The 17,141-nt window shown below is 47.2% G+C and overlaps 1 protein-coding gene across 2 annotated transcripts in view; it reads right to left on the reverse strand.

Moving 5' to 3' along the window:
• The window catches only part of pla1a (phospholipase A1 member A), a 52,431-nt gene extending 37,949 nt beyond the window's left edge, over positions 1–14,482 (reverse strand). Inside the window, exons 1-3 of one of the 2 annotated variants that reach the window (XM_086006863.1) lie at positions 14,207–14,482; positions 12,612–12,816; positions 3,042–3,219 (exon numbers count right to left, since the gene is read on the reverse strand). In XM_086006863.1, the coding sequence (XP_085862989.1) occupies positions 3,042–3,219; positions 12,612–12,816; positions 14,207–14,273 (450 nt within the window). In that variant the 5' untranslated portion in view covers positions 14,274–14,482. The remainder of the gene's footprint in view (positions 1–3,041; positions 3,220–12,611; positions 12,817–14,206) is intronic. The other variant, XM_086006864.1, reaches the window with a different exon arrangement.
• Positions 14,483–17,141: the final 2,659 nt, after the last annotated feature.

Below are 17,141 nucleotides of genomic sequence, written 5' to 3' on the forward strand. Positions count from 1 at the left end.
ACAGTTCGAATCCTTGTTGCTGCACTATGTTGTGCAGCGCACAGCAAATTCTGGAGACCCTGACTGGTGTGTACTGAAGAGCTCCTCCAGATCTGTCAAGGCACCTGAAGCACATCTTCAGCATGCTTATTGTTTGCTCTTTCATTATAGCGCTCCTGAGCCTCATTGCTTGGCCTCCTCAAGGGTCACACTTTCAGTGAATAGCCCTTGTCTCCAAGCAGCCAGCCAGAAAGTCTGTTTGGCGGTGCGAAGAGCTGAGGGAGGGTGGACTGGCGCAGGATGAGCGAGTCAGGGAATTTAACAGCTGCCAAGGAATTTGGCTCCCACATGCATGATGATCTTCCTATGATTGCAGACGAGCACATTGAGGGAATGGAAGCCCTTGCAGTTCACAAAGACTCCTGGGTGATGTGGGGGTGCCCTGATGGCCACATGTGTGCAGTCAATAATGCCCTGCACCCGTGGGAAGCCAGCCAGAGTGGCAAAGCCGAACGCATGTTTAGTAACACAGGCTTCATCAGTGGCAAAGTTCACATAATTGGCTGACTTGTTAAACATGGCATCGGTGACCTGTGTGATGCATCTGTGGGTGGCCGACTGCTAGATGCCGCAAATGTCTAGATGCAGGAAGGATGTACTAGATGCAGGAAGGATGTTCCCAATGGCGAGGGAGTCCAGAACCAGGGGTCACAGTCTAAGGATAAGGGGTAAGCCATTTAGGACTGAGATGAGAAGGAATTTCTTCACCCAGAGAGTGGTGAACCTATGGAATTCTCTACCACACAAGGCAGTTGAGGCCAATTCATTAAATATATTCAAGAAGGAGTTAGATATATTTCTTAAGGCTAAAGTGATCAAGGGATATAGGGAGAAAACAGGGACAGGGTACTGAATTTGGATGATCAGCCATGATCTCATTAAATGGCAGAACAGGCTCAAGGGGCTGAATGGCCTACCCCTGCTCCTATCTTCTATGTCTATGTCTATGTCTGCTGCAGATCCCTGGGAGGAGCCTGAGGCAAAGAGGTTGAGGGCACTGGTGACTTTGACAGCCAGTGGTAAAGCGTGTCCACCAGATTCTCTGGGTTGCAGGTCTTGCTCCAGCAAGCTGCAAATGTCTGTGATGACCTGGCGTGATAGCCTGAGCCTCCTTTGGCACTGCTGCTCAATCATGTTGAGGAAGCTCATCCTCTGCCTGTATACCCTGTGTTGGGGGTATCGCCTCTGGTGCGGTGCAGTCCTGCGCTGACGCCCTCTGTCCTGTGGAGCATCAGGTCGTTGAGGAGAAGGTTGTTGATGTTGCTACTGCTGCCGGTGTGCCTGCTGTTGCTGATGTTGTGGCTCATCCTGGTCTGAATGTGAGGACCAAGGTGAAATAGTATAAGTGGCACCCATGCTGATGTAATAGATGGCAGGTCAAGTAGAGATGAGAGGAGCAATCTGTCAGTGTTGTGGTAGCTACTAACAATGTGGTGAGAGTGGCTTCTGAGATTGCGGAAAAGACTTGCAAACTCTACACACCTAAATCTGTGCTCAAAATGGAGTCAGCAAGATCCTTTCCCTTAGGCAAGTAAGCAGGTGTCTTGTGGGAGTATTTATTGGGATTTCCATACTCTGCACTAATGACCTCAATCAGTGGCTACTGAGCTTCTGCCTCAGGTTGACAGACATGGTTCCCGAGCTGCATGATTCCCGTGGTCATCCAGTGAAATTCAAAAGGTCTGGTTAAAATCACTGTTAAGGGTCTCACAACAAGGATTTCATGGGGGAAAAATTCAGTTGCTTTGCGCCTCCAGTTAGCGCCCTAGGAGGGTGCTAATGGGGTGCAAAGCAACTAGCGCCCGGGCACGGCGATGTTTGCGGCGCTCGCAAAATTGACCAGACATTTTGTGGCGGCACTAAACACTGCCGCCAACATCTCCTGCACCCGCAGATCGTGCTGTCAGTCGAGCGTGTAGCGCCCCGGACCCGGTGTGAAGGAGTTTTGGGTACTGAGCAGCACTTTGCAGGTTCATTTTGATTTGGCCTTCCTTGCATCGATTTAGAAGAGACTATAGGGGCTGCACTCTGAGCTCTTTCCCTGGGCCTCTCCATTGTTCTTTCCAGCAGAATTGATGTACAGGTCTCTCCAGGCCGAGATTCAAGGCTGCAATGAGCTGGGTGTGGATGGAGAGCAAGATCGACCCTCCCCTTTAAGAACTGGCCAGCGCCAGTGTGTCTGTGTCTGACTGACATCACATGAACTTCGCCAGCGCTCAGGTAGCGCCTCACTCCTCTGCGTTAGTGCCTTAAGAGAGGTGTGTAGCGCCTGATTTAGCGCTCCAATCACCTCTTGGGGTGATAGAAGCCAATTTTGCAGTTGGAGGTGATAATTAGCGCCAGGTGCTAGACTTTGTGCAAGGCTGATAATTGCGCCCCAAACAGGGCGATACCAAATTTTTCCCCCAATGAGTTTAATTAGGTCATCCGCCTCTGCTGTTTGGGTCTGTGGTGCGCTGGTAAACACGCCCGAGTTAAAGGCGCGAGGAGGCGGGATGACGGCGTGTTCCTGACGCGCTCCCATTTTCTGCAACCTTTCCTGCTGACCAGCCTCCAAACCCGCCGCACGGCAGCGGGAAAATTCCGGCCATAATCTCAGTACAAAACCATCTGTTCTGCTGGATATTGCTGTAAATTATTTTAATTTTAAAATTGCAGGAATGGTACGGGTGGGGGAGGGTAAGATAGCATGTTGGGGGTGCTCGCTCTGCGTCCTCGACGTATTCCCGCCCCCACCACTTTCATTTACCTGACTTGAGGCACGGGAAGGCCGTCTGTCCCAGAGGAGCGGGGGGTCTAATTTAAATGGCAGGGTCACGTCCCGATGATCTCATTGGAACGCATACGCCAATTTTAACCGCAAACCCACACCCTACCAATATATGGCGCAGTACTTTGATTTTAATATAGGATTCAGTAGGTGATTTTTTTTTTTAATGGTGTTTGCATAGCCACTTAGCTCGAAGATTACTCTTTGTTAACACATTTAATCAGATACTTACAAGAAAGTTTGCAACAAGGGTAGAAACCTCCAATCCTAGCTTAGGTGAATTCTGTACTGCATTGTTATAAGAAGCTGTTGCACCAATAATCCAATCGACAATAACAACATTCACATCCACTGCACTAATCAGTTCTTTTGCCAGGGTGTCAACCCAAGAAGGTTTGCTTCCCGTGATCCTCAAAAGAAAAATAATGACAAAATTAGGAAATAATCAAATATCAATGTAAAAATGTTCAAGCACATCACAAATATATCTGAACTTGTGTGTAGGAATACTAACATATGAACACTTAATGCATTTATCTGAACACCTCTCTCGGCTATTTTAACAGTGATGTGCCTCAATGAATCCGAGACTCAACGTTAACGGAGCAAAGCAAGGCTTTTATTAACTCAGAAAGTAATACACAGTGGAGAAGTGTCTCTCATCCAGAGATCTGCTGTACTGCCTGTGAGACACGCTGGGGCCTGCTTAAGTAGGGGCCAGGTATGGGCGGAGCCCTACACACAATACAATACAGGTAAGGAAATGAAACTGAAACTAAACTCCCCTGCTTGTCACAGTCACAGGCACAATCAAACACAGAGAATACAGAGTGCCTGATGAATGGCATATTTCATCACATTCACCCCTTCTACAGATTTAGTCTGTTCGGGGGTTTGATCGTCCTCTGTGACCGACGTAGCTGTTGTGGTGCCGCGGGTGTCGGCTGGGTGTCCCCGGTGGCCTCCTGGGTCTCTGCCGGGGGTGCCGCCAGGGTTGTTGAAGGGGTAGTTGGTGGGGGCACCGTTGGTCGATGTTCTTCCGGGGGTGATGAAAGGATAGTGGGTGGGTAAGAATTGCTGTGATCGTTGTTGCTGTTGTTGTCGTGGTTGTTGTCGTTACCGGCTGGGGCGACGTCTTTTATGGACACGGTGTCCTCCCCTCCGTCGGCGTGCCGGACATACGCGTATTGGGGGTTGGCGTGGAGTAGGTGCACTGACTCCACGAGAGGGTCCGTCTTGTGGGCCCTCACATGCCTTCGTACAAATACCGGACCTGGGGTGGAGCCGCTCAAAGCTGAGCCGCTCAAAGGGCCGTGTAGCTTTGATTAAGTGGGCTCTATCTGGGCGGTAGAACCGAGGCTTGCACTCAGCGCAAGTGCGGCAGTTCCTGGTCAGAGACCGAACTTCCTCAATCGAGTAGGGTAAGTTGCGGGACTTTATGAAGTGGAACAGCCGCGTGACCCCTGGGTGGCAGAGGTCGTTGTGGAGGGTCTGTAGCCGATCCCCGGTGGCGCTGGCACACATCCCTCGTGAGAGGGCGTCGGGGGATTCGTTAAGGGCCCCTGGCCGGTAAATGATGTCATACTCGAAGGTGGAGAGCTCGATCCGCCACCTAAGAATCTTATCATTTTTAATCTTCCCTTTCTGTTTATTATTGAACATAAACGCTACCGACCGCTGGTCGGTAAGTAGGGTGAAGCGTTTGCCGGCTAGGTAGTGCCACCAGTGGCGCACTGCCTCCACGATGGCTTGGGCCTCCTTTTCCACGGAGGAGTGTCTGATCTCGGGCCCTTGGAGGGTCCTCGAGAAGAAAGCTACGGGCCGCCCCGCCTGGTTGAGGGTGGCCGCCAAGGCAAAGTCAGACGCATCACTTTCCACTTGAAAGGGAGTGTTCTCGTCCACTGCCTGTAGCGTGGCCCGCTCAATATCCCGCTTAATGCTTTTGAAGGCGGCGTGGGCCTCAGCAGAGAGCGGAAAAGAGGATGCTTTCAAGAGGGGGCGGGCTTTGTCGGAGTAGTTGGGGACCCATTGGGCATAATAAGAAAATAACCCCAGGCATCTTTTCAGGGCTTTGGGAGTGTTGGGCAGGGGCAGCTCCCGTAGGGGGCGCAATCGGTCGGGGTCTGGTCCGATTTCCCCATTCTCCACCACGCTGCCTAGTATGCAGAGGCGCGTGGTGTTGAAAACGCACTTGTCCTCGTTGTAAGTGAGGTTGAGTTTTTGTGCGGTTTTCAGGAACCTCTTGAGGTTCGAGTCGTGATCCTGCTGGTTGTGACCGCAGATGGTGACGTTGTCGAGGTAGGGGAAGGTTGCCTGCAAGTGGTGGTCATCGACCATGCGGTCCATCTCCCTCTGGAAGACCGAGACCCCATTCGTCACCCCAAAGGGGACTCTGAGGAATTGGTAGAGGCGTCCGTTCGCCTCGAAGGCGGTGTACGGGCGGTCCTCTGGTCTGATAGGCAGCTGGTGGTATGCTGACTTGAGGTCGATGGTGGAGAACACCCGGTATTGGGCAATTTGGTTCACCATTTCTGATATGCGGGGTAGCGGGTAGGCGTCTAGTTGGGTGTACATGTTGATCGTTTGGCTATAGTCGATCACCATCCATTTCTTCTCGCTACCCCTCACCACCACCACTTGGGCGCGCCACGTGCTGTTGCTGCGTTCAATAACGCGCTCCCTCAGCAGCCTGTCCACCTCGGTCGCGATAAACCGCCTGTCCTCCCAGCTGTACCTCCTGCTTTTGGTCGCTATTGGCCGGCAGTTGGGAGTAAGGTTCGTGAATAGCGAAGGCGGCTTTACCTTCAGGGTAGCCAGACCGCACACTGTGAGGGGCGGCTGGGACCCACCGTAATTGAGCGTGATGCTTTGGTGGTGGCACTGGAAATCCAGGCCCAAGATCACGCTCGCACATAGACTCTTCATGATTAGTAATTTAAAATTATCGTATACAGTTCCGTTAATGGACAATTGTACCGCGCAGTAACCCATAATGGTCGATGTCTGGGTTTTATCAGCCATAGAGATGGTGCCCCGAGCAGGGACCACTGTTAGAGAGAGTTGTTGTGCTAGTCCAGGGTGGATAAAACTCTCCGTGCTTCCACTGTCAATTAAACATTTAACCCCGCACCCGTTTACCTCGATGTCCACCATTGATTTGGATAGCGGGTGCGGTCTGGTCTGGTCCACTGTGACCGATGCCACTGTAGGGCCCTGATCGAGACAAGATGGCGTCCACGCTGTCTGCTCACAAGATGGCGGACCCCACGAGGTCAGGCAAGATGGCGTCCAAGATGGCTGCTCCCACGGCGCACACGCGGCGGTGGTGGGTTTTCCAGTGGGGTTCCCTCTGCACACCTTCCCGAAGTGCCCCTTCTTACCGCACTTAAAGCAGGTGGTGCCTTTCGCCGGGCACAGGTTTCTGGTGTGCTTCGGCTGCCCGCAGAAGTAGCAGTTGGGGCCCTGACGCGTCGCGGCTGTCGTAGGGCTTCTGGGGGGAGAGCAGGGCCCCGACAGTGTCGGGCTGCCAGGCGGGGAAGATGCCTTCCAAGATGGCGGCGCCCTTGGTGCACACGTGGCGGCGTGGGCGGCGCGGGCTGAAGAGTAGGCGTCCGAGTTTCTCTGGGCCACATCTAGGGATCGCGCTGTGTCCACAGCCTGTTTCAGGTCCAATCCCGTTTTTTCCAGTAGTCTCTGCCGGATGTAAGTGGAGCTGAGGCCTGTGATAAAGGCATCACGAACAAGCTCGTCAGTGTACACTGTGGCTTTTACATCTTGGCACTTGCAGTCTTTGCCAAGCGTTTTCAGGGTGACTAGGAACTCATCCAGCGATTCCCCAGGTCGCTGTGTGCGAGTAGCGAGCAGATGCCTAGCGTACACCTCGTTCGTAGGCTGCTGGTAATGCGCCTTTAGGATGTCGCAGGCGGCCGGGTACGTGTCGGCATCTTGGATGAGGGGGTAAACCCGGTGGCTTACCCAATTCCGCAGGATTCCGAGTTTCATACTTTCAGCGTCCGTAGCGTCTGTGATGGCTGCGGAATTGTCCAGGAAGAATTCCATACACTTAAACCAGTGTCCGAATCGTGCCGATGCGCCTGAAGCATGCGGGTCCAAATCCAAACGTTCGGGTTTCAAGAGTTGATCCATTGCGTTGAAAATTGAGTTAATAAAATTGATGTGCCTCAATGAATCCGAGACTCAACGTTAACGGAGCAAAGCAAGGCTTTTATTAACTCAGAAAGTAATACACAGTGGAGAAGTGTCTCTCATCCAGAGATCTGCTGTACTGCCTGTGAGACACGCTGGGGCCTGCTTAAGTAGGGGCCAGGTATGGGCGGAGCCCTACACACAATACAATACAGGTAAGGAAATGAAACTGAAACTAAACTCCCCTGCTTGTCACAGTCACAGGCACAATCAAACACAGAGAATACAGAGTGCCTGATGAATGGCATATTTCATCACAAACGGAGGTGTCAATCTGTTTGAAATAAAGGGGTTAACATTTCAGTGGAGAGATGCATTCCAGACAAGTGGCATAGTGGTTAGCACTGTTGCCTCACAGCGCCAGGGACCCGGGTTCAAATCTGGCCTCGGGCGACTGTCTGTCTGGAGTTTGCACATTCTCCCTGTGTCTGCGTGGGTTTCCTCCGGGTGCTCCGGTTTCCTCCCACAGTCCAAAGATGTGCAGTTTAGGTTGATTTGGCTATGATAAATTGACCCTTAGTGTTAGGGGATTAAATACGTGGGGTTACGGGGATAGGGTGGGATATGTGTCGGTGCAGGCTCGATGGGCCGAAATGGCCTCTATCTGCACTGTAGATTCTGTGATTCTGTGAAGTGTGTTAAATGTTACGTTACTATTCCATTGTGTAATGTTGGAGCCACATTTTTCTTTCAAGGTAAATTTCTCCTGTTTTCTCCTTCTGTAAATGAGTTACCACTCATCTAACAATGGGCCAGCATTTACTGTCAAAATAACAGTGAGGCTAAATAAAGGCGCTCGCTGTTATTTATGCGTAAATGGTACAGTAACTTCAGGCGAGGATAGGATGCACGGTTAAACTTAAATATCCAAAAGTTGCTGTCCGAGTTGTGCCGCTCCGCCGTTAGCTTCAAAAAAACAGCATCTGGCTGTTTGCCTCAATATTGAAATGCTTTGAATGTCATGGAGTTGCTGTATTTACACGGTAGATACGAACTAAACTCCCCAGAGAAAGTTAAGTCTTATCCATTTCAGTCTAAGTATCCCTTTAACAATGTGATGTGTTAATTACTACCAGTCAACCTCTCTGGCACTGAAAATTAACCATTACAATTGTGGAGTCTCATTCCTTCAGGTTTTAATTGTTGAATATTTAAAAAAATTTTAATGTTACATTTTGATTTTTTTTTAACTTTTCCTTTCCGTATCTTTATTCTCTCTCTCAACCCAATCTTTCTTTCCCTCCCTTTTTATTTGTTTTTGTACCTGATTTGACATTGAGTTCACTCCTATAATTTACACTTCCTCCTCAGTGCTTGCACTGTTAATTTCACATTCCTTCAATCTGACTGGTTAAGGAGATACACAGTTGCTTGCCCTGTTCACTCAGGTCCCAGATGTCCGGTTTCCCTCGCTGCGATGTTATCAGTTCGCACTTTCAGCAACTTGCCACGTAAAAAATTTAAAAACCTAAATGTGCAAGGACAAGTCTAACTAACAGCAGACAACAACAACAACAACTTGTATTTATATAGCACCTTTAATGTAGTAAAACGTCCCAAGGCATTTCACAGGAGTATTATAAGATGAAAAAATTGACACTGAGCCACATAAGGACAAATTAGGGCAGATGACCAAAAGCTTGGTCAAAGAGGTAGGTTTTTAAGGCTCATCTTAAAGGAGGAAAGAGAGGTAGAAAGGCGGAGGGCCTGAATTTGCGATCGGAAGCTTCCCGCGGGCGAATGCCTCCGATCATCAAAAAATCTACGCAGTTACCTGGTGGTCCGGGACATACGGAGGCTTGCGATCCTGGGCCTCTCCTGGTAGGAATGTGTAGAGGCCCACGTATCCCAGTGGCGCATGCAGTTCGCAAGCGCCCCTGGGATCACATGGGCCAGCCCAACCAATGAAAGAAGATGGAATCCCCATTCATAGTTATGCGAGTTCCCTACGTACGGAACTGTCATAAGTATGAATGGGGATGGCTTAAAAAATACACGAACACATGAAATAAATTTTTACAAAAATTATATATATAAAATTAATTAAAATGGCATTTAGTTAAATATTTTAAACAAAACCAACGCTTTTTATAGGTGTAAGAATTTCATGGCCTTTCAGTGGGTGGAAGTTGGGCAAATAGTGCAATTCTCCACCCGCAGAGGCCCTTTTTCTAGGGATGCAGAGGATCTGTCCAGAAGATTCTTGACAGATCGCAAGTGCTTCGCATGCCTAAACCTGGCACTTGCGCGGCCCCTACGGGCACATGCACACCTCATATGCACCCGTAGGGGTCACAAAATATGGCCCGGAGGGAATTCCAGAGCTTAGGGCCTAGGCAACTGAAGGCATGGCCACCAATGGTTGAGCGATTATAATCAGGGATGCTCAAGAGGGCAGAATTAGAGGAGTGCAGATATCTCGGGGGGTTGTGGGGCTGGAGGAGATGACAGAGATAGGAAGGGGCAAGGCCATGGAGGGATTTGAAAATAAGGATTAGAATTTTGAAATTAAGGCTTTGCTTAACCGGGAGCCAATGTAGGTCACCGAGCATAGAGGTGATGGGTGAACCGGACTTGGTGCGAGTTAGGACACGGGCAGCCAAGTTTTGGATGACCTCAAGTTTACGTAGGGTAGAACGTGGGAGGCCAGCCAGGAGTGCATTGGAATAGTCAAGTCTAGAGGTAACAAAGGCATGGATGAGGGTTTCAACAGCAGATGAGCTGAGGCAGGTGCGGAGACGGGCAATGTTACGGAGGTGGAAATAGGCGGATGTATGGTCAGAAGCTCATTTCGGAGCCAAATATGACACCTAGGTTGCGAACAGTGTGGTTCAACCTCAGACAGATGCTAGGGAGAGGGATGGAGTCAATGGTTAGGGAACGGAGTTTGTGGCGGTGACTGAAAACAATGGCTTCGGTCTTCCCAATATTTAATTGGAGAAAATTCTGCTCATCCAGAACTGGTTACAGACACCATTAGATGCCCTGCCACAGAAAATTATGGCCCATTCAGTTTGGTAGAGGTGTCTCACAGTCTTTTCCATGGACACCTCCATGCTCAACCAAGAGATGGAGTGATTCAAGTAGATGATATCAGGTTTTCCCGCTAGCTGAGGCTGAACACTTCATTTCTGTGTTCAACAGCAAGGTATAGAAATGACCATCAGAGTTCAAAGAAATACAAACCCTGGAATTCAAACTCATGGTCTGGATTAGTAAAACACCAAAACTGCTTCAAATAACAGAGCAAACAGAATCCAGTAACTTTCACCATGGGATATTTTACATCCACCTGAGAGGGCAGACAGGGCCTCAGTTTAACATCTCATCCGAAAGACAGCACCTCTGACAGTGCAGCAGTCCCTCGGTACTACACTGAAGTGTCAGTCTAGATTATGTGCTTGAGTCTCTGGAGTGAGACTTGAGCTCACAACCTTCTGACTCAGAGGCAAGAGCACTACCACTGAGCTAAGGCTGGCACTTACTGAGCAGACAGCAAGGACACCCACCCAAAGCTGGGCAGGTCCTTCTATGCCTATGCATGACGTCACTGGGATTCGACTGAAATTTTCACTACTGGCCTGAGTGTGGAAGCTGCTGTAGCTTTCTCACCAGGTGAAATCAACAGGAAGAGGAGCCGAGGCCAGAAGAGGCCCAAACAGGTATGTTTTTTTAAAATTTTCCTTGTGGGACCAGGAGGAGCAGGAGTTTTCCTCCGAGCTCCACAAGGAAAGCTTAGGCCTTTCTGTAAAGGAATGAGCCATACCTATTCAGAAAAATACACCATCCTATGAACAGAATTTTGACTTTATTAAAACATGATAAACTGGGTTTAAAAATCTAAAAGCCTCAACGACACAGGCTGTAAACAGAATACAGGCTTTTGAAATGGGAATCAGTTGTTGACACTGAAACAGTGGCCCTATTGAAGAAGGGTTGGAACTTCCAGAAAGTCTGAGCTTTGGAAAGAACACAATAAGATTTACCCAGTTAAATTGTTTTAAACAACACTTGGTAAACAGGCACATGAAAGAACACAATGGTATAATGTTACGGTGTTATAAACCAACACATTGGGAAACAGAAACACAGAACATTAAAGAACCATATGCCTTCATAAATATGACATCAAATGAAAGACAGGAGACATAAGTCTGTAATACAACCAATTGAGATAGCTAGGAAGACAAGTACTTGGTTGAAGTGTTTTTAATTTACATGTTGTAAAAAGATACAAACAGAAGACTTTGTAGATATGACATCAATAGATGCACCAACATGGTTTTTGTATTGAACTTGGAACACATAGGAGACTCGAAATCTGCTTACAACCAGCTAAGGTGATTTAAGGATTGAATAGAAGACCTTTGTAAAAATGGCATCAAATAGATACATCTGTTATAACCGTTTTTTATGATAAGTTTTGAACACCTATACAGCAGACAGAATTCTGCAAGCTAACAGCTGAATTGACAGTAAGAATAGAAAGAAGTCAACAGAAAGATGACGAGAGATAATTAGCTTAAATCAGCAGAAAACTTCAAAGGATATACCACTGAAAAAAGGATATAAAATATAGAACTTTCAAATAGGAAGTCAGAAGTTGCTGGAAGGGGCAAGCGATTCTCAGCTTCAGAGAACCACTCTGTAAGCCTAAAACTCTTTGAGTCTTGGGTAATCAAGGTATTTTGATTTTGGTGGATATCCTGGATTAAGAATAAGAAGTAGAAATGTAAAAATGTAACAAAGTTAAGATTTGAGAATAAGGATCTCTGAGAATAAGAATTGTCAGCAATTTGTTTTTGAACTGTTAATGTTGCGACTGAATCACCAGCTATCAACTACATGTCAGTTCTTTAATAAATCTATATATTTTTAGAATTGTCTCACAGAGTACTTCTGTATCAAACTCGCGAACTCAATCTCTGTACACTTTTTGGTGAGGTGTTGCAAAATTCTGGGGGAGTATTCCGGACCCTCATAATATCCAAAAGGTTACAGTCTAGTTAAACTTATAAAAGTGCTATCTGGAGGACAGTAACATCTTCAAGTCGTTCCTTTCCTTTAGGGAGAGATAGTCTGGACCTTTAGACCCAATTAAGCATCTTATAGCATTCGGCTATCTCTAACTTTAGTTGAAGGTAAACGTCTAGGGAATACACCTGATCCGGGGTAGCCCGAAAAGGGCTAGGACTAGTAATTATCCCTTCATTTCCTGCCGTGAACTCCCCCCTTTCCTGAATACGAGACCCCCACGAGGCGGCCCTGAAGCCAATCCAGCCATCTGTGTAGTGTCGTGGGTGACCTCTGAGCTATAGGATTTTCCATCTCTTCCCACTGACTTCCTGCTCAAAACCAGAAATATATGAGGTCCGGGAGGTTACAATAGGCAGTACAATAGCTGGACATCATTTATGGAGCAGCAGGTGAGTTTCCAATTCACCTCGTTACCCACCCAACTGCCCGCAGATAAAATCAGGACCTAATATTTTATTGTAGTTTTGTACCATTGTCACACAAACATGACTCTTCCAGGTTGCTCGCGTGCATATTTTACTAGAATTCACCCAAAAAATTTAAAATTGTCTCTGATTACCTGTATCCATGCATTATTACTTTGGTGGGCAGACTCCCATTAAAGTTTGAATTCTCAATGTCGTTATTGTCATTGATAATCTGGGCACAATCTGGGTTCCTGCGAGTGAGCAGCATAAATCGGATGTTGAGTTCCAACCTTTGTAAAATGTTTCTCCATGAAGAAGATTGAAAATCAGTGCAGTTCTGTGAAACGTTCCCGTTAACTGTAATGTGAACAGAATTTTTCCTTACTGATTTTTAAAATCTTTTTTATGAGGCCTTTCAGGACTTTCTATTAGAATATACCTGTCTGGTCTGGGCGTGTGCAATTAGCTAAATTAAGATTGATATAAATAAAACATTTCTGTTCTGATTTTAGGCAGTTCTGATTTGAAAACTTTTTTTTACTCCATGGTTACTTCATTAGTGCAACAGTCAAAACAAATTTGAAAAGCTGGCTGTTAGAGCATATTGACCAATGACTCGCTATAACACTGTGACGTTAGTAACAGGGTTAACCTATCAGCAAGCATTGCCAAAACCTGGCATCAACTCAGCTTGTTTTCCCATGTTCCTTCATGTTGTGATGCCCTCTTTCAGATGGGAAGGGTTACTTCTTCATCCTCACTGGGTAGCAGAAGGTGCACTTAGAATGTGAACAGACTCAATGTAGATTGTCCTGGTGAACTCATCACACACTACCTGGCAGACTTAAGAGATTAAAAAAAAAAAAATTCTGTTGCTGGCCAGGTCGGCATTTATTGCCCGCCCCCAGCTATCCTGAGAAAGTATTGGTGGATATTCTTCTTGAACCACTGCAGTGTAGCAGTTTGATGCAACTAAGTGGCTTGCTAGGCCACTTCAGAGGGCAGTTAAGAGTCAACCTTTTGTCTCTTAATCTCTCCTGCCTTCCATCCTATCACAGACCTTCCCTTTTGTTCTTTCCTCCCCTCCCCCCTTTCCCTGCCCCTGCACTTGCTTAAAAACCGGTTCCATCTCCAGCTTTTTCCAGTTCTGACAAAGGGTCATCGACCTGAAACGTTAACTCTGTTTCTCTCTCCACAGACGCTGCCTGGCCTGCTGAGTATGTCCAGCATTTTCTGTTTTCATTTCAGATTTCCAGCATCCGCAGTATTTTGCTTTTGTAAGAGTCAGCCACGTTGGTGTGAGACTGGAGTCACATATAGGCCAGACTCTGAGTAAGGTCAACAGGCTTCCTTCCTTAAAGGACATTAGTGAACCAATTGGGTTTTTGCAGCAACTGTCTACCATTCTTTGAAATAATTCTTCTTTTGAATGCAGGGCCATGGAGATCTGGGTCCACTGCCTGTGCAGCTAATGGAGGAGGCTGTGCTGTCTTTTGATGAAGGACCTTCTTTTCTTCTTCCTCCTACTCTTCCTGTTCCTGCTCTGCAGTGCACAGTGATTCTACCACAGCACTCCCCTTATACTCTCTATCTATATCCCCCGAGTGGATATAATCGGGCTGCTGAGATCCTTCTTGCAGGTTCGATAGAGTGTGCCAATTTCCCACATAAAATGGGATAGTATACTTACATTTACATCTAACATGCCAACAATTAAATTAAATTACAAAACAATATATTAAATTACCTGCTATGAAGCATACCGGAAGGATCAGTGATCCCAGCAGTAAAATTCTGTTCCAGCGGGCAGCCATTGTTCAGACAGACACTATCCCTCTCTTCTCCCACAACAGCTTGTTCATATCTCCAAAAGCAAGCACACATTCCACCACAAATATTTGTTTAGCCATCTGTAACCCTCGCTAATAATTTATAACCTTATCCTTATTTTCAATAACACTTTATCTACGTCACAGAAATGTTACCCTTAACTCAACAGTTCAGCTTTCAGGTTTCAACATTCTGTTGTGTCACAGAACACGCTCCAAAGGCATTTTAGCTGCAATTCCACTGGTTTAATCAGAATTTATGAAATAATCAGGAGGCTTGTAGATCTTTAAATATGATCAACAAGCAGAAATCAAAATCATTAACTGGCCAACGGATAAGAGTCCTGATGTCGAATTTTCCCCAAGGCTATCCTTATTGGGCAAACCTTACAGCTACGTACTGGGCGTGTGAAGCGCCACATTCCTACTTTGCCCTGTGCTCACTTGTGATTTGTTTCCAACAGCAGCAGTTCCATTGAAAATAGGTCCAAATATTTGCCACATTAAACTTTTTTTTTCACAAAGAAACCTCTCACTGAGGCAGGCAGACCAAGTGCTGGAAAATGGGATTAGAATAGATAGGGCTTGATGGCCAGCGCAGACACGATGGGCCAAAGGGCCTCTTTCTGTGCTGTATAACTCTATGACTCTATGTATCCACTGGCCAACGATGACCAATGCTTACAAATTGCATTTTTACCAAACAAAAGCCATTTACCTATTCGGAAAATCCAATACCGTGAGAACGAGACGCAGTAAATGAAGAAAACTGGCAAAACTAGATGAGAGTATGCACATGGGTCCACGTGATGAGTACAAGTTCAACAATTGTAACTGTTACAACCTGCAAGAACAAATGCCGAGCCGGACTGTTGCTTCAATTAAGTAAACAGATGGCAAGCTAACTTCTGACGCCAGTGAGATCAAAAGGTAATTTGCAAATTACTAAACTTCCCTCAACACCACTGAGTTCCAGGCCATTGAATTACATGAAACCACATACTATTTAATCATTTTTCCCACTCTCCTGATTTTCTCAATAAGGTGTGCAGATCCTGGTCTCCAAAATCTGAACAAGTGAGGTCCACCTCAAAAGGCCTACAAAATATATAAGAGGGCCGAACAATGGCAGGTGACATTTAACATAGACTTTCATGCCTTCGCAACATTAATGGAAGCATTCCTTAGAGATGCTTGTTGCCTGCATGCTCACAGTAACCCTTGTTGAATCCATTAATGCTGTATACTGCTCATTGGCATTTGCAGAACATGGAATCTTTACTTCATGACTGTCCAACTGGGTAGTACAATCCACAACTATAGTAAGCCACAGGTTGTGTAAGGAGGAAGATGATTGATGCACCCAATTATGCTCATGAATTACTTTTTGTTTAATGTTTGTTTCATGCAGTATAAATCACAAAATGACTCAACAGGGTTTATGTTGATGCTACACCGGCCCTCAGCACCAGCCCTCTTCTGCAGCCATTACTTTCACCCCTTCCATGCTCATGAGAAGTAACTTGTCCTGTGAGTCTTCCAAATCACTAAAATGTTCTCAAGTGTGTGCATCTGGGCTGTGCCAGCTTCAAGTCATAATAATAAGAGTGCTGTGGTGAAGTGTGGTGGTAAGAGGACTCAACCTGCTGCTGCTGGGGCGGTGGTGCATATATCTATAAAAATAAGAAAAAACACATGATAAACACATGGGGGAGAAATTCGGTTGGTTAGCGCCTCCCGTTAGCGCTTGGCCGGGGCGCTAATGAAGTAGCGCCAGGGCGAGGCGAATCCAGCGCCGCACACCAAATCCAGTCGCCCCTTAGCGCTGCTGCTAACAGTTAGCACCTGGGGCTTTAGCACCAGGCAGATTGTGACATCAGCGCCCGATCCACCAAATTGATTATCGCCCCCTGCCTTAGCGCCTCCCCCCGACAACGACAGGGAGAGGAGGCGTGAAGCAGGCGGATGGCGGCTCCAGGGGTGCTATTTAAAGGGATCAGTTGCAGCTGTCAGGTTAGTGCTGTTTCACTGCTTCCTTTTCAGTCATTCATTGTGCAGGTGTTTAATTCAGTCATTTAAAGGTTCTTTAGTATCAGGAGTGTTGTGGCTACTAAGTATTTGATACATTTATTCTGACAAAATTTCAAAGTGCTGCACATCATTACTTTAATGGGGGGCTGTACTGGCAGTTGACCTCGCCCTCCAGGATCTACTGCGGAGGGAGCGGAGGCAGCGAGAAAGATTGCAAGATGTGGCCAGAGGGAGGAGGAGGGCCATCTGGGCTCTCAACAGGAGGCCTTACCCTCTGAGGGTATTCCGAGAGCACTTCTCCTACCTCCAATTAAGCGAGGAGCAGGGCATTAGAAGGCTCCGCTTTAGCAAGGATGTGGTCACCAAACTCAGCCACCTCCTGCAACCAGACCTCGAGCCTCAGATCAGGTTGACCACAGCTCTCTCAGTGGCAGTCAAGGGCACCGTCGCCCTCAATTTCTTTCCCAGCAGTTCCTTCCAGTCTGCAACAGGAGATATAGTGAACATCTCGCAGTTTGCCATCCATCACTGCATCTGGGAGATCACACAGGATCTCTACAGTAGGAGAAGGGACTACATTTCCTTCCCCATCACCAGTGAGAAGCAGGGCAAGTGTGCATGTGGCTTTGCCAGGATAGCGGGCTTCCCCGTGATGCAGGGCGCCATTGACAGCACTCACGTGGCTTTGCGGGCACCGCATAACAATCCTGACATATTCCGTAACCACAAAGGCTACCACTCACTTAATGTGCAGTTGGTGTGTGACCGCACACAGCGAATCCTCACCTTCAATGCCCACTATCCTGGATGCAGCCACGATGC

Source organism: Somniosus microcephalus, chromosome 14 (assembly GCF_052327205.1).
Source record: "Somniosus microcephalus isolate GS21.2 chromosome 14, FLI_Smic_1.0, whole genome shotgun sequence".
NCBI lineage: Eukaryota > Metazoa > Chordata > Chondrichthyes > Squaliformes > Somniosidae > Somniosus > Somniosus microcephalus.